Consider the following 21846-nt stretch of genomic DNA (forward strand, 5'->3'; position numbering starts at 1 on the left):
ATGTAATTTGTGTTTTGCGTGGTTGTATATTTATTGTAGTAAACTGTTAATTAGCATATTTTATAGCATACTACCTAACATATTCGATATATTGCACAAGGTTATATATTGCATAAGGCTATCAACTTATAATAACAATTTGGGAGTTTTCTGATGTCCAATTATTAGCCTGTTGAAAAATAGAAAGGAATCTAAGAAGCTGTAAAAAACATAGAGATATGGAATCTTATACTTCAGTTTTTTTTGCCAAAATAAATTACAGTAGTACTGCCTTAAATTTCCTGTATTAATATGTTAAATAGTGTAACAGTTACAAACTCTTAATTCTATGTATAAATAGAAACACTTTTTATAGGTTAGTAAGCACACCACGACCTGTATTTGCCTTTTTTTGGGGTGTTGTTTCTTCATTTCATAACTTGGAGTGTATGTTCATTAGAAAATAGGGGTCTAGCTTAGGAATTCAATGGCAGAATTTCCAATAGTATTTACAGTACGATATGGGAGCGATGATGATCATGATAAGAAGCTGGTATACAAGTATATTATTAGTGGCTTTATTGTTGTTGCAATTGCATCTAAACTGTATTTTGTTGTTTGTCTATGTATGCCTTCATTTTTGTCATTGTCCTAACAATTGCTGAGTCTATGTATTATCTTGCATAGTCTTGCTTATGTATAACTACTGCTTTATGTGCAGCGTATCCCTGATGGTTTCAAAGACGTGCTAGAGGATGGTTTTTTAAATATCGAACTATTTATGTGTGATGGGCATGGATCTTGGTTAGTAACTCTGGTGCACGAAGAATGCAGTACTGATTGGGGAATATATCTTGATGCAGGGTGGAGTGATTTTGTTGGAGATAATGGTTTAGATGTAGGTGATGTCCTACTGTTTACCTATTTAGGGGACAACTCATTTAGTGTCCGAATTCAGACTGATAGGGAAGCAAAGAAAATTGAAAAAAGACATGATGATACCTCAAGAAGTTCTCATAAAAAGCGTGGGCGGAAACCAGCCATTGAAGGACTTTCATCTAAAATGATTAAGACCAATGCTTGTCTTACTCAACTTGCAGCTGCTTGTCAGGAAGAATATTTCCTATTTTCATTTTCAGCAGCATATATTCAGCAAGGAGTTATAGTATGTTTTCTAAGATGTTATTCACTTCTTGGTATGCCTATTATGTATGTGTGCATGGACTAATACAGTGCTTTTTTGTTACTGTGTTGGTTGCAGAACGTTCCTATTTTCAGCAGCATATATTCAGCTAGGGTGCATTTTAAGGATTTCCTTGACACTACAGATGTAATTCTCCAGAATGGCAACACAAAGTTCAGCGCTCAGCTGAAGGTTACTAAGATTGGGAAGATAATTAGTACCTGCTCTATTAAGAACGGGGTTAACAAATTCATTGATTACTTCGGTGTTCAGGTAGAGGAAGGTGCTTTGATCAAGCTCAGAAAAGGGAACCTAATAATCTTTGATGTCAATCTAGTCCTAGTGTAACTGTTTGGATCCACTTGTCAATCTAAAATTAAACGTGATTAGGAATGTTTGTTCTTTTTTCTTCTTTTGTTTTTTTTTTTTTTTGGTTTTTTTTGGGTGGTTTTCTTTTTTTCTCTGAGGTTGTGTTTTGAGAGTAATAGACTAAGTATAATAGGTAGAGGTTTTTCCTGTTCTAAGATAGAATAAGCGCAGGCACTATGTAAGTTCCTTGGTTACGTATTTTATGATATGATAGCAGATCTAATTCGAAGATAGTACTGAAATCTTTCATTTGCTTATTAACTTGCTATGCAGCAGTATTGTTCAAACCAACTAACCAGTTCAATTTCAGTAGCTAATATATGGTTGTATAGTGACATATTCAAATTGCACAAAACGAATCAAAAGTTTATTCCATTAGCGAATCTATAGCTATATATGCGAACAAGGTAAATGCACAGCCTCATTAGTCACACATGCAATAAAAGTTTAGTTTTTTGCTACAGAGGGGAAAATGGATCCGAAAAATATCAAACTGTTGTTGAAATTACATCTAGGCAGATGGCTGCTCTTACAAAATGGATTTGTATACTAAAGCTGACTAATAGCAAGTGAGAAGTTGTTACCAGAGTCCATAGCCTGTGTAGAAGCATTAGCAGCTATGTTCCATAATTCGATATATATTTCTTTTTTGTATTGATTTTTATGTGAAGGCCGAGACTTTCTATGTTACAAAAAGCACCATGAATTGTATACCCTGCAAGATTAAACTGAAGTGTAAGTTTGATCATTCTGATTATCTTAAAGGAAAAATAGTAAGGGAATGTATACATAGACAGGAATATAGCCACACTGATATTAATAGAGAAAATGACATTTATAGATATAAATTAGATAGAAATTTGTCTTGCCCTTTCATCAGATTAATAGCAAACTGCACTATTAGCTACAGCCTATAGTGCTTAAAAGGGTGCCAATGAACTGTGATTAAAAACTGAACAGAAAAACGTATAATAACTTAGCTTATATTATAGATAAGTATCCTGATTTAAGGATACAAGCTAGTACATCATAGTTACCCTTGCATTACTATATACATAATATAAGATTTTAGGCATACTAAGTTGAGTGTCCTACAGAGAACTGTAGAACAGCGTTTGTTACAGAGGTTTAGTACTATATACATTCTTGATGTTTATAGGGAACACAAGATGTCCAAAATGTTCCTTCTAAACAAGCAAAAGACATCCCAGATTTAGCAAATTACCATATAAAGGCAATTGATTTAAACCCACATTCTAACAGCAAAAGGTGGCACACATATATATATTTTAGCCTGGATTCTAACAAAAGTCACAAAGGAGGCTTCAAGACGCGTCTTCAGTGTCAGAACTTTCTTTCTCAGAATTGTTTTTGAAAAGAGCTGTCTGGAGCTTCTTTCTAGGGCCATGCTCCTCATCATCTGATTCCTGCATCTTTTCAGAAGGCATTGGTTCTTTGTTTTTAGCATTGCTGCGGGAACGAGTAAGCCTGCTCCATGTAGGCAATTCAGTGGTTGGTGCTTGTGCTTCTGTGATTGTGATTCCTTTACTTGGTGGTTGAAACGGTGCATCAAAGCAGTCTGTGTCGAAGGCCTGAGAAGCTAGCCTGAACTCATGGAGTTGAGCTATCTCAGCAAGGAGCTCATCACTCATTTCTGTATTGTCTTCACTGTCAGTAGCATTTCTCTCTGAGTTACAGAAAGATGGTTGTTTGCCATGCATTTTAGCTCTCTCAGAAACTGCATCCTCATTCATGGAAATTTTCTGTATTTTCTGTCCTTGATTAACTGCATAAACAATCTCTTCTTTGTTAAGACTTGAAGATGATGAACCTAGAACCTGGGCACTTGGTTCTGCATCCTCCACTTCAATGGTTTTCAGAGTTCAAAGGAGAACACTGTTCCTTGCAAGTTCCAAAGTTGGTGTCACTTGAATGAAAAAAGGCTTGGTCGACAGAACTTCTTGTACAGCCTTGAAAGCATCAAAATTGCCCTGTAATATTTAGAGTAGCACATAAATAGGTAGTAGATGATAGGCATTGCATACATACTCGAATGTCACTCACCAGCAGTAAAAGGTATGTAAAATGCAAAGTTGCAGCAAATAGGTTCTAATTTGGAATATAAGGTCATTTAAATAATGAGTAGTCTATCAAGTCAACCATGGCCATTGAATGTATTTTTATAGTGCAGATAAGTATCTATATATAACAAGTATGCTCGAAAAAAGTCTTTACAAATTTAGAAAGGTGTGTATTCTTACAGTGGTTTTCATCTCCCAAATTTCAACTGCTGTCTTTCGGAAAAGTTTTTCTGTGTCATCATTAAAGGTTGTGAATGACATAGTTCCACTGGCATCAATAGCTTCAAACTTGAATGTTACTCTGAAAAAAACATACAAGTTAGTCAAGGCACGTGTAATAATTACTTTATTGTAAAGCATAAATAAAACTGAATAACAGGACTACACTTGTGGACAGCAGTAGCATCGGATTTTTTGCATGAAATGCAAGGAAAACGAGTCCCTAGAGCAAGATGTGTTCGCTTTCCACAGCCAAGACAACCTATGTAGGCATTCACCCTTTGCAAGTCAGCTTCTGGTATAGTCACTCTAATCCAAGCTATCTCATCAGGAGTTGCATTAGCTGCCTGCGTGCATTAGTAGCATTAATCATATATCAGATATCAGGTGATAATTATGTCTGTAGGAAATGCTGTGAATCATTATTTATGGACTTTTTTTTTCCTAGTTAGTTTTCTAAACTTAATTAGAATAGTGTGTAGAGGACCTTCTTGTTTCGGAGTTCAGCTATTGTGACAACTTTCTTTTCAGTTCCTGGGTATCTGACATTTAAAATCCTCTCCTGGCGATCTAGAAATACATGCTGATACAATTGAACCCTAAAACAGAGAGGTAGACATAACTATATTGGTATTTTGAGAAGGCCTAACTGTACATTCACTATATATGCAATACAAGACTCACCACTCACGAAGCATGTCTGCCCGTGCTCCTTTAGGATTTAGGATGATTCTTGTCGACATAGTAGTATTAAGAGGAAATCCTAGAAAGAAAATGCAAAATCAGTAGCTATTTGACAGTCAATTATAGCTGCAAAGATGTAGATGATACCTCTTGTATGGCGGGTTTTCAGTGCTGTAAATCCGACAACATTGAACTTTTCAGCCCAATTCATCATAGCATCGCAAGGTTTTCCAGTGAGATCATTCCATGCTGAAATTGTCATGGCATGGTCTTGGCTGATTTACATTCAAGCATTGGCAAAAAGTTAGCTAACTACTAATGTATGTATGAGCTATAATAAAGAAACACTGACAGTGCATTGTCACCTTGTGTCTGTAATAGATATCTCTCGCACTGGACTGTCATGACCACGTGTGTTAGGGATCAGCCTTGGTGCTTCTTCAACAAACAAAATCACTCCAACTATATCTGTGTCAATAAACAGGATACTATTACATAATATGGAAAGTACTTGTGCAATATAGACCCTGAATAAATAATTTATGGCAGAAAAATATGATAGCAGATTTATAAGAAGCGAACCAAATCTGGCATTCGGATCAAGTGATCTAGGAATAGTTGATAGAGGTTGATATTTCGGCTCAATTGGTCCACTTTCTGGATTTAACCGCTGAATAATAGTTTGTTGGCCAACTGTCATTTGGTATGGAAGTTCTTCAAGGTTGAATTTGTACTGATCATCCACAGGTGATATAGGAGCCTTTGAAATCTCGTATTGACCAGATGGTTTGAGAACATCTTCATATGCTTCAATCTGGTCTCCAAAAAGAGCACATCACATCCTGTTTTTCTGGTTAAATAGCCAGCATATGAAGTAATTAGACACTTACATTGCAGAAATCTACTACTCTATACAGAAAGCAAAAGAACACTCACATAAGCAGATTATTTCTAACTAAGAAGAAACCCTTAGGTAAACATTCTGTCCTTTATTTCTGTTGTTTAACAGGTTATCTATACTGTTGTACATACATAACAGAATTATGGTTATCTATACTGTCCTTTATTTCTCTTCCTTCCCCCTACTGCACTTATAACAGAAAGCCACCATGGGAAAAGAGGTCATGCATAAAAAGCACATAATAAGTTTAACATATACTGGTAAAACTAAATCACACAAACCATAGTTACCTTTTCATCTTGTAGAATTATTGTTTGAAAGATCACACCAGGTTTTTTAGGTGAAGGCTGAGCTCTTCCCTTTTCAGTTACAGTCACTTTCACTTTGTAGTCCTTACTTTGAGATGTTAGCTCATCTAAGTATACAGGTTCCAGCTTCATCTTTGGTGGTGTATTCATAGTCTGTGATTTGCGGAACGTAAAATAGTAAGCATGTATACATTAGCAAGCTATAGCATGAAGCATACATCTAAAGTGGTTGTAAAATTTCGATCTTAATAAGAAAAATGTAGCCCTAAAGCAGTATATATTTGCATGTACAGAGTGTACTGTATGTATACATGCATAATCGTGTGAGGTGCACTATGATAATCAACCATTTTTACTGATTCATTTTTCTACCTAGGATTTACTTTAAACAATTCAATGGCAAAACATCATAACAATAAAAGGGAAATAAAGGATGTACAAATGAACATAAAATCATAGACTTGTAGGGATAAATTTTAAAGGGTCTATGTAAAAAGCAGCAATAAGCATGACAAACATAATACATTAAAATGAAAGCTTATATATAGAAATTAAATAAACAAGAGTCTTAGCTACAACTTTAGTAAGGCATGTATCTATAGAGATTCTGCTGTATTTGTGTGAACAGGAACTACAGTGTAAGGATTCATTCGTTCAAGTGAAAACCCTTAAAAAAAAAACCAAGGAAAAAAGGAGAATATACCACAGCTAAGGAGGAAAGCCTAGAGAATAATTTGATGCTTCAAAAGGGCTGAACTAATTTGGTATTTATAGGGTGAAAAAGTAGGTAAGCAAGTTAAAAAAACCCTTTTCTTAACAGTAACCGTTTGGTCACAGTTAACTTTCTTTTTCCTCAAGTATAATTACAGCTAGCAAGCATAATAATCTGAGTTGTACTTTTTTCCTTCTACAATAAGTTTAAATTAAGTAATTATTATGGCTAACAAAACACCTAGGGACTTAAATGGGCAGTCAGAATTTTTTTTTTTGTGGCTAAAATAAAGAGGAAGTACAAGACTGATATTTTATAGCCTTGTTTACTATGAATAGTGCCTTTGACTTGTACTTCTTCTCTTGTATCTATGCAAATGAGCTGTACTCATATTTCATTTATAAAGAGTAACTTAGTATGCAAAGTTTGTAATTCTAATTGTATGGGCTACAATAATAAAGCCCAAAACATATTCAGTTTAAAATACAGTACAAACTTTATTAAAAATTTAAAAGGCACAAGAATTACTACTCTAAGACCATTCTCAGCAGTGAGGAAAAAAAAAACCTCTCAATCTCTCTCTACCCACTTTCTCACTCCTCCCATACAATTTCTCTCACCAAATGTTTTTTTCACCACAGCAATGAGGAGAAAAAAAAACCTCTCATCACTTTCTCCTCCACTATTTTTTAATTTATTTTTTAATTACGTTTAAAAATAATTTAATAAAAATTTATAATTACGTTTAAAAATATTAATAATACTAACTGGAAATTTTTTTTATAAGAAATAATTATAATAATAATAATAACAAGAAGAAATTGGGAAAATATGTTAATTTCTCTAATTTATGGGTTTTTTTGAAAGTATATCAAAATGCATGTCTATTTATAGAGAAAAAAATTTTATGGTCGTTGGTGATTTATTTTTTTTTTTAAAATAATTACAACGGTTATATTTCAAATACAAAATATAACCGTTGTAAAAAAACAACAAAAGCAGTGGGGGCCACATGTTACTGTTCATCACCAAAAGCCCTCAACTCTTGAGGATTTTTATTTTCACTCATCGGTGAGTGTTTTTTCACTCACTGATGTAGTGTTCGGATTTTTTTTTTACACCCTTATTTTTACTCGTGAGGGCTTTTCTCCTCACTGCTGGGAGTGCTCTAAATAACATAAGTTCTCCCGAACCTACGGGCTACGTTACTTGCGGTTGCTACCATTTTTTGTGACTTGCTTAATCTATTCTAGGCAACAAATTATTTTACTCTATGCATACTAAATGGAAAAAAAATGAAATCTTATATGCGAGTATAGTATTCGAACAGATACTTCTAAGCTACTATAAAGAGTGTATCACAAGTATAGCATATTTAAGCCGAGGAAAATCTGTAGTGCAACTGCAAAGGCAGTACTACTAAGCTATAATGGACTATTCTAGTCTTAAAACGAAACCAAGTATATTCTGGTGACCAAACATTGCATAATCATAACAGAAGGGTCGTTATAGCTATACTGAATTACCTTTATCACATGTGGTAAATGACACGACATTCTTAACACTATTAGCAGAGTGCTGATCTGTATCACGTGTGGTAAAAACAGAAATATCTTTTGATTTCTTGGCTCTTGATAATGCAACATAAAGCTGCCCATGAGAAAAGCATGAACGTGGAAGATAGACAGATACTTGGTTGAGAGTTTGCCCTTGAGACTTGTTAATAGTCATTGTCAAGCTTAATTTTACAGGAAATTGTTTCCGTTCAAACATAAACGGGTAGTTCACAGATTTAGAAGGTCTTAAATTTATCCTGTGTATGAATACTTCTTCGCCCTTGTAATGACCAACTGCTATCGTACACTGGATTACATTCGGATAAAACTTTTTACAGATTAACCTGGTACCATTGCATAACCCTGATGAGGGCAGCAAGTTCCTCAACAGTATAACAGGGAAGTTCTCTTTTAACACAAGCTCATGTGGACTCATTCCACCAGGGCAAAGCTTGTTAATAAATTCAGTAGGGTATATGTTGCATGTATCGTTCAGGATTGCATCAAAACTCTTGTACGTAACAACTTGTCCAGGAAACTTCTCAATCATGAATGTATTTATACAATCCTCGTCATCATTCAGGGGTGTCAAGATTGCCTTTTTAGTGAAAACCTCACTGTCAAAGGAGACATTACCAATTTCTGGAAATGTTGTTACAGTAACAGTAGGCACTAAGTCTGGAATGCTTTCAGTGCACTGTACAATCTGTTCTGGCAAATTGACCAAAGCATTTTCTGTTTGCTGTATTTCACCATTACCTAACCGAAGCAAAAAATCAGCATACACTGGATCTTCCCTCGCTCTAATGTTTTCTGTTAGTCTAAATTTCCTGAACTTAGGCCACAGATAAGAAGTAACGATACTTGCTTGAACTGCTTCTTTCATAGTCTTCCGAGGAACGACTGGCAGAACCTGCCTAAAATCTCCGCCGAATACAACAACCTTCCCTCCAAAGACCACCTTATTCCCACATATATCCTGTAATAAAAGATCTAAAGACTCTAGATTTTCCTTTCTAGCAATAGAAGCTTCATCCCATATTATCAATGTAGTTTCCTTCAACAATGCTGTAAACTACCCTGTTTTAGAACATCACACACTAATGACCCCTTATGGTCAACTGGAATCTTAAATCGGGAATGTGCAGTTCTACCCGAAGGAATGTTTGCTGCAGCAGTTCCTGATGTAGCTGTAGGCAATACAATTTTGTTCATCTACCGTATTTCTGCATATAGAGCATTGTACAAGAAAGTCTTGCCTGTCCCTCCAGGACCATCAATAAAGAAAGCGCCACCTTTCTGCTGCAGCACATGTTCCATTATGCATTCAAAGGCTACATTCTGTGCAGCATTTAGCTTTGATCGACAACCTAAGCATTCCTCTGGGATCGGTGCATCAAGAGCATCTATGATATCTTTTGTACGGCTAAATTCATCACTAACTTCTAATGTTAAGTGTTCCAGTCCAAAAAAAGCAAGAGATCTTCCCATGCCTTCAAGGTGCTGCTCAACAGCTCTAACAGTGAGTTGCTGTATCTTCACTGTCTGATTTGGAAACCTATGAGAGAAATCTTCAGCAAGGAAGGAATAATAGGTATTCCAAAGAATAGCAGGATCTCTTGGCTGACAGAACATCAGAACCGTTGCAAAAAGGCGACGTAAAGCAACAGGCATATGAGTATCGCATGCTTCAGCCATTGTCGAATTAGCTGTATCATCAGCTTCAATAAGACCCCGCTTTAGAGCAGCTTCTTGAAAAGTTGGATACACACAACTATTCACAGTGCGTAAATCTTCAAATGACATAGGGCTCCTTACATTCAACAATAGCAATCTAAGGAAGAACCTTTCACCTTCTGCAGGAAAGACAAACACTAACCGCCCAACTGAAATCCTGTTGTGAACTCTTTGTTTCCAAATCTTATCACTTTGATGCCACATGTAGTGCTCGCAAAATTCACCATGCAGATATCCTAAGCCATGTTTAGAAGCAGCATTCATGGCAAAAAATTCAGTTAGCTGAGTTCTTGATCGTTTACCATCTGAAACAACAGACTGTAACCTTTCATGAGGATGAACTCGAACAGTCTGCATGTTAGGTAAATGCACTTGTAAAGGCAAAACGGAAGGATACATGTCAAACAGATCAAAACTGAATATCCTCCATGCAGCTTCACAAGGAGATACCCATCTTCCTGATTGATACTGGTGAATTTAATCAACAGGAGTGCTATTAGAATCCACAACATTGTATGAAATTCTATCATGACCTTTGTATACATACTTGTATAAATACTTGACTGCTTTAATAGTCGAACATACCTCGACATTCAAATGGCAATCAAACAGCATAGAAAGATAAGGATTGTAGGGAATAACCCACTGATTGTCTAGCTCTGCATTTCTTATACTAACCTTTTCTCCAATTTCTCTTCTGCGATACATAGGATAACCATCCTTATTATTTGTTGTTTTGCTGCAGAACTGCTTAGGATACTTGTTTTTACAGGTACGCCTAAGTCCATTTTTGCGCATGCAAGGACACTCTGGATTCGGTATACCACAAGGGCCATGCATCATATGCGCCAATACAATTCTTCTCAACCGGAGATTAGTCTCAGCAGGAATTTCAGCACAGACAAATCTATCATAGTTAGCAGGAGATTTGAGCTTGTATTCGGGTTTCAGAATAATCAGGAAATGAGCATGTGGGAGCCCTCTTTTCTGAAACTCGATTACATAGATCATGGCAGCAACTTCCCCAAATACTTTTTTCTCCATAATCTCTTTTTTCAGTGCAAGTAGCTTTGCTCTAAAAATCCTTGCAACCAAATCGGGTCTATCCTGTGCATTTTCACCAGCACCAAGCTCAGCCTTTATTTCAGGCCAATTAGCATTACATGTAATTGTTACAAAAAGATCTGGCTTGCCAAATCTCTGGACCAAAGCCATAGCATTTAAATAACGCTTCTTCATATCACGAGGACCACCAATATAAGTAGGAGGCAAAATAACTCTACGACCAAGATTTTCCCCAAGAGTCTCCCCGATATCCAGTGAATCCAAAATACCTTTATACAAATCGGCTCTTATTGTGTCCTGATTGTTTCTAAAGTAATCAAGCCTTGTATTTTCAATCTTCACATACATATCGACAATGTACTGTTGGAAACACCTTCCTGCTCGCAGCAGCATATTATTAGGCCTGATCTGCAATCTGTACGCATAATACTCCCTAGCAGAGATAAACTTGTCTGCTTTAGTATTCTTCCTCTTTGAACCTACAGTGAGAAGGGCAACCTAAATGTTTCAAATCCAAAAATATAAGAACAAAAAAAATGCAATTAGATAGCTTAGGATAAGAAATGCTTACGGGTTTCTTCCTGATTTAATAATTCAGCTGCCGTATGGACAACACAAGACATAATAGGATCTGGAATTGTATCTGTTGCTATCCGACTTGGATGAGAATTCTTTTTAAGACCCTGAGTCCAGCCACATTCTCCCCGAGGAAATAACAAAGGATATTGGAGCGGATCATAGCGACCATAATTATGGTAGATTCGGGGAGACTCATTAGATGTTGCAGTCACTAATATATGAGGGCCCAAGCTTTGGCTAGATGAAGCACTCTCTGGCCAGATGACATCAACATCATCAGCAGTAGGAGCATTATAGATGCGTTGATCAAGAACCGGGGCTTGATTTAGCACAATTCTTGTATCTGCATGAATAGTTTTATCTCTTAAAGTCCGAAAGAACACAGCATAAGGATTTTGTTGAGATACCTGCATTAGAATACTGATCACATCTTCTCTTAACTCAGGAAAACAACCCAGCCTATGTTCTGCCTCATGCTGGCCGTCATAAAAGTACAGCTGGAGGTATTTTGGATTACCCTCATCAGGCAATAAATCTGGAACAAAATGATACAGTTGCCCATGCAATTTGAATACATAAATCCCTTTGTAAGTGCTTGCATAGTAATGACCCCCAAGCGAACTAAATGCAAACAAGTTATTATATAGTCTAGCATATTTTCTAAAATGCACAACACCTTCATCTTTAGAAGTAAATAAGTACACAAGTTCATGAGGATAGACATTCTCAGCTATTGTAATGTCTCCATTCCCACAGCAAAAATCTAAGGACTCAAACATAAATTTTTTTGCACCGCATTTGTCACAGAAGAAAGGCATAGCAAGTCTGAAAGGTTCTGCCGGTAACTGTCTATCCATAGAAGCAGCAAGAACATCTACCCAAAGAATCAAGAGCAGAAAAAAAAAAACACATGAGAAATCTCATAAGAATGCAAAGCAAAGAAAGCAATATATATAACCACAGAATCATTTACCTTCTAGGTTAGCTTGTTTCTGTGTTTTTTTACAAGCATTTTTTTTCGGTTCTGCTACTCTACATGAATCAGAGGCTTCATCATGCACGGTATATCACAGCTAAAGACAAACTTTTCAAGACAATGTAACACAGTATAGCCACTACCATGGAAAAAAACAGCATGCTAGCATTTATGTACAGAAAAAGGAGGCTTTATTTAAACAGCAGAAAAGATGACAATAAAAGGGGCTATTCAGTTAATATGGTATACCTATCCAACTGAGGCATAGAAAGTTCTTGTATACATTTCTGTCGCTTTGATATACATGTCCGTGGACGACCTTTAACACCAAGCTGGGTGTCTGGTAAAGGCGGGCTGCGTTTAAAGCTATAGATTATTTTTTTTCTTTCCCGAAAACCCTTGCTAGCATTCCTAAGTAATACAACATTGCCAAATGTATGTACCTAGCAAATGCTGACTGTGATGTCCTTTGGGAAGCCTTATTTAATCTACTGCATCGCTTTCGAGATAATTGAGGTATGCCATAGTGACAATCTACCAAAAACCAGATTATAATTACACAAAGCAGTAAATCAAACCAAGGACAGCACTTTGACTTATTTAACTGGTAATGCATAGGGCTGGCAAAAGCTGACCCGACCCGATAACCCGACCCAAACCCAACCCGAAATAAATGGGTTTTGATAGAGAATTTCAACCCGTTTATGTAATTGGGTCAACCCGAACCCAACCTGAAGTTAAACAAGTCGGGTTCAGGTTGGAAATCCCAACCTGAAACCAACCTGCCTAAACCCATTTATTTAATTGGGTCGGTTTCAGGTCGGGTCAACCCGAACCCAACCCGCCTAAACCTGTTTACCACTCTGTTTCTACAACCTAATTTTCAAATATGGGCCAATTAAGCCCAAACTATCTAATAAAAAACCCTAAAAAAAATCATACCTCACGCCGCTTTTCATTCAATATTTACTCATTCTCTTTCTCTCTCCTCTCTCTTCTCTAGTTCTCTCTCTTTACCCTCTTGTTTTTAATTCTTTTCCATTAAAATTGTTGATTGAAGCTTAGCTTGCTGAATATTCATCTCAACATTCCCAAGGTCATTTACTTGTTAATTTCATTCTCTTTACTTAATTTTTTTGTGTTTTGATACGTTTTTTTCGTCAATTTCAGTAATTTACATGTTATTATGCGTTTTATTTCTTCTATTTCAATAATTTACTTGTTTTAATCTGATTGAAGTTTGTTTGTTTATGGGTTTATTTGTTTATGCTATTTTTTCATCACTTTGATTATGCGATTTTATTTGATTTTTTATCATCTATTTATGCGATTTACTTTGATTTTTTTATGAGTTTATGAGAATATTTCAGCTTGTTTATGAGTTGATTTTTTCATCATGAGTTGGAAGCTTGGAATGGTGTGAATGTTGTTAACTAATTTTTTGCATTTTTTGTGATTTCTCTCTGCATTTGGCTTAATTATTTATTTAATTTATTCTTAATCAACAGATAGTTGACAGCCTCATTCCTTCTGAACCCATTGAACATGCGAATCCGAATAAGATGATGAAGATACTGAATTATGTCGAACGCAGCAGCACCTGTTTTGATTTTATTGCCTAATTATTTATTATTTATTTGATAATACCCAGCCAGTTTATCATATTTAATTTTATTGTTGTAGGATTGTATGAACTGTAATGGAATTATAATGGATTTATGTTTGCTTTGAATTTGTATTTTATGTTAGTTGAATGATACATGTATAAATACATGTTAAACAAATTACAAGGGTATTTTTAAAATAAAAAAAAAAAAAAAAAAAAAAAAACAGGTTTAGACGGCTCGGGTTTAGGTCGACCCGTTTAAAACCAGGTCGGGTTCAGGTTGATTTATTTGACCTGTTTAAGTAAACAGAATAAGGCAAAACTCAGAACCTGACATGATAAACACTAAATAAATAATAATTTCATTCATTAAAAGGTAGCCATAATAGGAAATACATGAACGGGCTTCATTACAGGCCCAAAATTCCAGCTACATCATACCAGCTAGCACCGCTAGTTCAGACAAGCGTAAGTGCTAAGCAAAAGTTAAATACAAAGTAAAGCTGACCACAACAGCAGTAAAATCCTAACAACTGGACACACACCCCTAACTATATAAATTCCAAAAGAAGCTAGACCTTATACACAGAGCTATTCAGTCCTAGCACATTTGTAAACAGCAGATAACTCAGCTAGACCAGTAACCATCTGATCAGAAATATGGACTCCTACGCCACTTGCATTCAGCTCATTTCTCTCGATCCTACGCTTCACTGGTAGACTTGGCGGAAGTGCCAGAACTGGAATCTGGTTTGCCTCGTCAGTTGGCATCACACATGAATCGCTAGCCAAACAGGTAGCAGGTTGAGGCTGAACAACATTCCTTTCCAAACATTCAATATGCCCTTTCAGCACCAAATACCTCTCCCTTATCAGAGAACATTCTCCACTCATCTTTGCTGCAGCACCATAGATAGCATCAACTATCTCTAGATTGAACACAAAAGCTATAAAGAAGCATGCTTTCTTTGTAACCCTTTGCTCAGCAATTGCTGGTTCAGTACAAGGGTCACTGAAAATGCATTCCATGGCAATACTATTGTGAGCACAGGTAACCATCAGCCAAGACATATAGACATGGCCATCTAACCTAGTGGTCTCAATACCAATCACAGTGACACCAGTCTTTCTCACTAAGACTCCCAAAAACTGTGCAAAATCCATTGCAACATGAACATCATGAAACGATACAACCTCTCTTGTACTGCACTCTGCACGTATGGAATTCAAATCTTCTCTGTGCTGTACTAACTCAGCACATCTATTTTTTTTTATATAATTTTACACACAGGCGGTACATCTTAATCCGTTCATAGGGAAATCAGACACGCGAACATTAAAACGGCTGACTAATCTCTTCACAGCCTTATGAGCTGCTCTCTCACGAGATTCTTCGACAGAAGCAGCATCTCCACCGTAGAAAACGAAATTCGTACGGCAGCTAGGCTTACTAACCCGTACAAAAACATTGTTCTTAGCAGCATCTATAAAGCCATAAACCGGAGATGGAAACTGCAGCCAAGCAACCACCTTTTCCAAAAGAGGCTGGAAAGGAACAAAGACTCTATTTGATCCTCTAGCCATAACCTGTAATGGCAAAATTTATTTTCAGGACAAAGTATGTAGAACAGGACACACTCTTTCTCTCGCAAAGAAAGCACTAAGCCCTATCTACAATAACTAACATAAACTGTAATCAATCAAAGGGAAAAAAACAAGTCTATACAAAGAGAACCCTGCTATACAAAGACAGTAAGTCCATGTTTAATGGCAATATAAGTAACAACACATCGATTATACCCTCAACTTACAAACAGTAATACGAATGAAAATACCAACAACTGGAAAGGTGTAAAGAAGCCAACCAGTATATATTTCAATTAAACATGAGGCACATGATTCCTTCAATCTTCCTTCCTCCTACATACTCCTTTGTAAATGCACATCATCACCCGAATCCTTCAATTCTATAATACATTAAGCCTTAAACTTATAACAACACAATAGCGATCACCCATCAAAGAGTATGGTTTCCTTGCTTAAACCATCTCACTAACTAATGCACCAAGTCTAACAAATGAATGCAACACCATATTCTTCATGTTACCAAACAAAACAGGCAACCTTAACTCTCCTAAAAAATCGACACACTTTGTGCCTTTTCTTTTTTTTTTTTTTTTAAACAAATCTTTAAAATATCATGATATACCTAAAGCTAATAGCAACACATTAGGAAAAAGCATATTATCAAACAAAGGAGTTCAACAGCAAGAGGCAAGATAAGCATAACAACCACCTTAAAAAATGTTGTAAGCTGAAGAAGGAAAATGAGCTGCGACCAGCAACAACGCAAATAGCATAACCAGCAAACCTGTAACCCCACAAACAACCACAGTAAGAATAAACCAATCCATATGTTCATTAATAAGTATTCCCACTAATTCTTGCCTTCACAAAGTATTGAAATTACTACGGTCATTTAAGGACACAGAGACCTATTTAATGGTTCAAATAATTCCTACACACCACAGAGCAATTATACCACTAAAGAGCCACTTCCAACACCACAAGCAAACACAAAAACGAAGATCAAACCATTATCACGGGGAGTCAAACAGCAAAAGAACACCGGCAAAGATATTACCATGAATTAAGTTTCGATAATCTTAGGTCCAATTTGTCAGGGAATCCGAAAAAACTATATATTCACAAAGCAAGTCGATCAAATACAGAATATAATTTCATCTATAACAAAGCACAACCTCTTAAACATACACTCCTCTAGAAGAAATTCAGATCGCCCACACTCAGAAAAGGAACACTCTCCCTCTCTATATATAGACAACGGTAACCAATGGCACCCCAATTACATAACCCTAGAACTACAAGACTTTTCCATTCATATTCAAAGTCAAAGTCTTTTTTAATTACAGAAAATAAGACACTGAAGTAACGACCAAGTAAATGACTCCATTAAGGTAACACAAAGGCTACACCAAAGACAACATAACCTACACCACGATCCAGAGGAACAAGAAAACATACCAGCCACTGTGCGAGAAACAACCATACCTAAAACGTACGAAATCCATTCCAGACCTCATCATCAACCCAGAAGTGTACGCAACAAACCCAACTACAGGAAAGACCCAAAGCAAAATAACAAAGCAAGAACAAAATGAACCTTCAAAACCAGAACGAACAACACCTTAGCTGGCAGGCAAAGACAGAACGAACGACTGCTGTAGGCTTCAGCTCACACGGCAAAAATTTGCAATAAAGCTAAGCAAGGGCAATATCGGAAATGCATTAAAATTAAGGGCAAGGCTGTAATAGCACCACACAGCACTATTCACCAGCTACAGTATTTACATTTGCATGTTTATAAGGTTTAAAGATATAAGAATACAATAGAACAGGTCGGATGCAAATGTTGGTCCCTTTATTTCCATCCACATTTTAAATTTTTATTCTATTTCTGTCTCATTACCCATGACAAGTAATAATTTCATCCCATTTTTGCCCCCCCCCCACCAAATACAAAAATCCATCACCTCCTTACCACCCACTTGATATCCATCCCCATCTAATATCCAATATCACCTTACCTGTCAAATCAAGTTATAATTTCAATTCAATACATAATTAAAAAAAATAACACTAATATTGTGTAATTAAATGGCTTATAGTTATACTGTATTACATAATTTATATTGTTATATTTTTTCAAGGTATATACTTCGTTCCTTTGTAATCGCAACAGTAGGGATTTCATACCTGCCAATGCACATTTTATAACATTAATATATGTTATTACGTTTTAATAATAATCAAAAAAGTTGATATGATAAAAGTATATTTTGAGATGATTATAACAAGATCACACATGATAATATTTTTTCCAAAGTATAAATCATAAAGGACAACTAAAGGGTGTGTGTAAAATTATATATGTTCAAACATTGCGATTAAAAAAAAATCAAGCGAAGGAAGTATGAAAAAAGTGACATTTGAAAAAAAAAATTGCAGTAGTAGGGTCAAGAAGTGAGTGCGAAGGGGACTAATGAGGCAGGTTCACCATAAAATTAACACCCGTCCCAGCTAGAGCTGTCAATTCGGGTATTCAAGTCGGGTTTGGGTCGGGTCAAATTAGGTCTCGGGTTAAATCAGGATCAGGTTGTGTCGGGTTAATATAGCTTCAGATCAGGTTCAGGTTCAGGTCGGGTCAATTTCAGTACAAGTTATAACGGGTCGTTCACCTTTTCGGATATAGGTCGGGTTCAATTCGAGTTAAATTCAAATCGGATTTAATTTCAGATTCGGGCTGTGTTGAGTCGGGTTTGGATGGGTTAACAAGATGGTACATTCGGGTTCGGGTTAGTGTTGAGTCGAGTTCTGGTTCAAGTTCAATTCTAATAAATATCGATGTGGCCAAGTTGAACTATATAATTACGCCTTCCATATTTTGATCAAGCATCATCAAGATTTTTTTAAACCTATATACGAGTAATAGAGAACAAAAGTTATATAAGCTGAACAAAAGATTTTATCAAATCGGATTGAGGGTTTACAGAATTATACCAGTATATAAGCTGAATAAAAGGTATATAAAATTTTATTAAACCTTCCATGCATGACTCGGGTTCATGTTTTAATAGTGTCGGGTACTAGTTCATGTTCGGATTGTCTTCTGGTCGGATTAAATCAGTTGACGGTTACTATCAGGTCGGGGGCAGGTTCGGGTTCAAGTCATAAAGTATTGGACCAAATGGGTTTTCGGTTAAGATCAGGTTCAGGTCAGGTTAATGGTCACTACTTCCACCCCATTGTTCGAGTACAGACAAGGTTCAGATCTTTGTCCGTTAAGGTCGGGTTCTCGGGTCGAGTTAGTTTTTGACAACTCCAACTATAATACACACTTTTTGAGGAAATTTTGAGGTTCCGAGGTCCGGTGGCAAAAAGTGTTGCAACCCTAGGGGATATATCTTGGGATCATATAATGCCGTTTGAAACCACATATAATCATTACATGTTTTCATAAACGTACGTGGTAGGCTTAAGTTTACGAAATCAATGCAAATTGTGAACGGGTAAAATGACCGTTGAAGAGTATATTGGATGGTTCAACCGACCCAATTGGACACCCGGAGGGTATTAGAGACCATGGTAAATATCTCGGCAATTTTTATTTCCGGACGAAAAAGGTAAAAAAAAACTACAAAATTGAAGGTTATAATCCAAGCTTTTTGAGGAAATTTTGAGATTTTGGGGCCCAGTAGCGAAAAGCCTTGAGACCCTAAGGGATACATCTCAGGGTCATATAATGTCGTTTAAAACCATATATGATCTTTATATGTTATCATAAACGTCCATGGTAGGTTTGAGTTTACGAAATCGGTGCAAATTGCGAACGTGTAAAATGACTGTTTTAGGACATATTGGGATAGTTCCACCGACCCAATTTGACTCCCGGAGGTTATTAAGGACCATGGTAAACATCTTGACAATTTTTATTTCCGCGTGAAAAAAGGTAAAAAAAAATACAAAATTGAAACCCTAAGGGATAAATCTCGGGGTCATATAATGCACGCTTTTTAAGGACTTTTGAGGTTTCAGGGACCGGTGGAAAAAAGCTTTGAAACCCTAAGGGATAAATCTCGGGGTCATATAATGCCGTTTAAAACCATATATGATCATTATATGCTGTCATAAACGTCCGTGGTAGGTTTGAGTTTACGAAATTTGTGCAAATTGAGAAACGGGTAAAATGACCGTTTCAGGACATATTGGATGGTTCCACCGACCCAATTGAAATTTTGGAGGGTATTAGGGACCATGGTAAATATCTCGACAATTTTTATTTTCGGGCGAAAAAAGGTCAAAAAATTACAAAATCGAAGGCTATTATCCACACTTTTTGAGGAAATTTTGAGGTTTCAGGGCCCAGTGACTAAAAGTGTTGAGACACTAGGGAATATATCTCTGTGTCATATAACGCCGTATGAAACCATATATGATCATTATATGTATTCATAAACATCCGTGGTAGGCTTCAGTTTACGAAATCACTACAAGTTGTGAACGGGTAAAATGACCGTTTAAGGGCATATTGGACGGTTCCACCGACCCAATTTGACTTACGGAGGGTATAAAGGACCATGTTAAACATCTCGACAATTTTTATTTCCGGGCGAAAAAAAGGTAAAAAAAAAATACAAAATTAAAGACTATATAATCCACGCTTTTTGAGGAATTTTTAGGTTTCGCGGTCGGTGGCAAAAAGCTTTGAAACCATTAGGGATAAATCTCGGGGTCATATAATGCCATGGAAAACCATATATGATCATTATATGTTGTCATAAACGTCCGTGGTAGGTTTGATTTTACAAAATCTGTGCAAATTGCGAACGGGTAAAATGACTGTTTCAGGACATATTGGATGGTAGGTTCCACCGACCTAATTGGACACCTGGAGGGTATTAGGGACCATAGTAAACATCTCGACAAATTTTATTTCCGGGTGAAAAAAGGTCAAAAAATTACAAAATCGAAGGTTGTAATCCACGCTTTTGAGGAATTTTGAGGTTTCAGGGACAGGTGGCAAAAAGCTTTGAAACCGTAAGGGATACATCTCGGGGTCATATAATGCCGTTTAAAATCATATATGGTCATTATATGGTGTCTTAAACGTCCGTGGTAGGTTTGATTTTATAAAATCGGTGCAAATTGTGAACGGGTAAAATGACCGTTTCAAGACATATTGGATGTTTTCACCGACCCAATTGGACTTTTGGAGGGTATTAGGGACCATGGTAAACATCATGGCAATTTTTATTTCTGGATGAAAAAAGGTCAAAAAATTACAAAATCGAAGGCTATTATCCACGCTTTCTGAGAAAATTTTGAGGTTTCGGGGCCCGGTGGCGAAAAATGTTGAGCCCCTAGGGGGTATATCTCATTGTCATATAATGCCGTTTGAAACCATGTATGATCATTGTATGTTGTCATAGACGTCCGTGGTATGCTTGAGTTTACGAAATCACTATAAGTTGTGAACGGGTAAAAAGACTGTTTAATGGCATATTGGACGGTTCCAACGACCCAATTTGACTCCCGGAGGTTATTAAAAACCATGGTAAACATCTCAGCAATTTTTATTTCCAGGTGAAAAAAGGTAAAAAAAAAATAAAAAAAAATGAAGGCTATAATCCACGCTTTTTGAGTAATTTGAGGTTTCGGGGATGGTGACAAAAAGATTTGAAACCCTAAGGGATAAATTCCGGGGTCATATAATGTCGTTTAAAACCATATATGATCATTATATGCTGTCATAAACGTCCGTTGTAGGTTTGAGTTTACGAAATCAGTGCAAATTGCGAACGGGTTAAATGACCGTTTCAGGACATATTGAATGGTTCCACCGACCCAATTGGACTCCTGGAGGGTATTAGGGACCATGGTAAACATCTCGACAATTTTTATTTTCAGGCGAAAAAAGGTCAAAAAATTACAAAATCGAATGCTATTATCCACGCTTTTTGAGGAAATTTTGAGGTTTCGGGGCCCGGTGGCGAAAAGTGTTGAGACCCTAGGGGATATATCTCGGTGTCATATAATGCCGTTTGAAACCATATATGATCATTATATGTTGTCATAAACGTCTGTGGTAGGGTTGAGTTTACAAAATCACTACAAGTTGTGAACGGGTTAAATGATCGTTTAAGGGCATATTGGACGGTTTCACCGACCCAATTTGACTCCCGGAGGATATTAATTAAGGACCATAGTAAACATCTCGACATTTTTTATTTCCGGGCGAAAAAAGGTAAAAAAAAATACAAAATTGAAGGCTATAATCCACGCTATTTGAGGAATTTTGAGGTTTCCAGGC

General features: G+C 36.5%; 4 protein-coding genes across 7 annotated transcripts; all 4 read right to left on the reverse strand.

Annotated features, from left to right (window-relative positions):
• Positions 1-3414: 3414 nt before the first annotated feature.
• On the reverse strand, positions 3415-4574 carry LOC110722992. The gene is made up of 5 exons (XM_021902265.1): positions 4516-4574; positions 4319-4430; positions 4000-4178; positions 3793-3913; positions 3415-3522 (listed from the first exon to the last, which is right to left on the reverse strand). The coding sequence occupies exons 1-5, from the start codon at positions 4572-4574 to the stop codon at positions 3415-3417; spliced, it is 579 nt and encodes a 192-aa protein (XP_021757957.1).
• Positions 4575-6320: 1746 nt separating this feature from the next.
• LOC110722993 (ATP-dependent DNA helicase PIF1-like) lies at positions 6321-9207 on the reverse strand. The gene is made up of 3 exons (XM_021902266.1): positions 9072-9207; positions 7963-9021; positions 6321-6391 (listed from the first exon to the last, which is right to left on the reverse strand). Exons 1-3 carry the CDS (start codon positions 9205-9207, stop codon positions 6321-6323), a joined length of 1266 nt encoding a protein of 421 aa, XP_021757958.1.
• LOC110722994 lies at positions 9208-12230 on the reverse strand. The gene is made up of 3 exons (XM_021902267.1): positions 11366-12230; positions 10315-11273; positions 9208-10197 (listed from the first exon to the last, which is right to left on the reverse strand). Exons 1-3 carry the CDS (start codon positions 12228-12230, stop codon positions 9208-9210), a joined length of 2814 nt encoding a protein of 937 aa, XP_021757959.1.
• Positions 12231-14296: 2066 nt separating this feature from the next.
• Positions 14297-17199, reverse strand: LOC110723177. Of its 4 annotated transcripts, none has more exons than XM_021902506.1 (3): positions 17028-17199; positions 16252-16326; positions 14297-15542 (listed from the first exon to the last, which is right to left on the reverse strand). In XM_021902506.1, the coding sequence occupies exon 3, from the start codon at positions 15117-15119 to the stop codon at positions 14547-14549; it is 573 nt and encodes a 190-aa protein (XP_021758198.1). In that variant the 5' UTR covers positions 15120-15542; positions 16252-16326; positions 17028-17199; the 3' UTR covers positions 14297-14546. The 4 variants fall into 4 exon arrangements, with proteins under 4 accessions (XP_021758198.1, XP_021758196.1, XP_021758197.1 ...); XM_021902504.1 differs by having other exon boundaries at positions 17001-17199; XM_021902505.1 differs by lacking the exon at positions 17028-17199 and adding an exon at positions 16718-16994.
• Positions 17200-21846: the final 4647 nt, after the last annotated feature.

The sequence above is a fragment of the Chenopodium quinoa genome, unplaced genomic scaffold (assembly GCF_001683475.1).
Source record: "Chenopodium quinoa cultivar QQ74 unplaced genomic scaffold, ASM168347v1, whole genome shotgun sequence".
Lineage (NCBI taxonomy): Eukaryota > Viridiplantae > Streptophyta > Magnoliopsida > Caryophyllales > Amaranthaceae > Chenopodium > Chenopodium quinoa.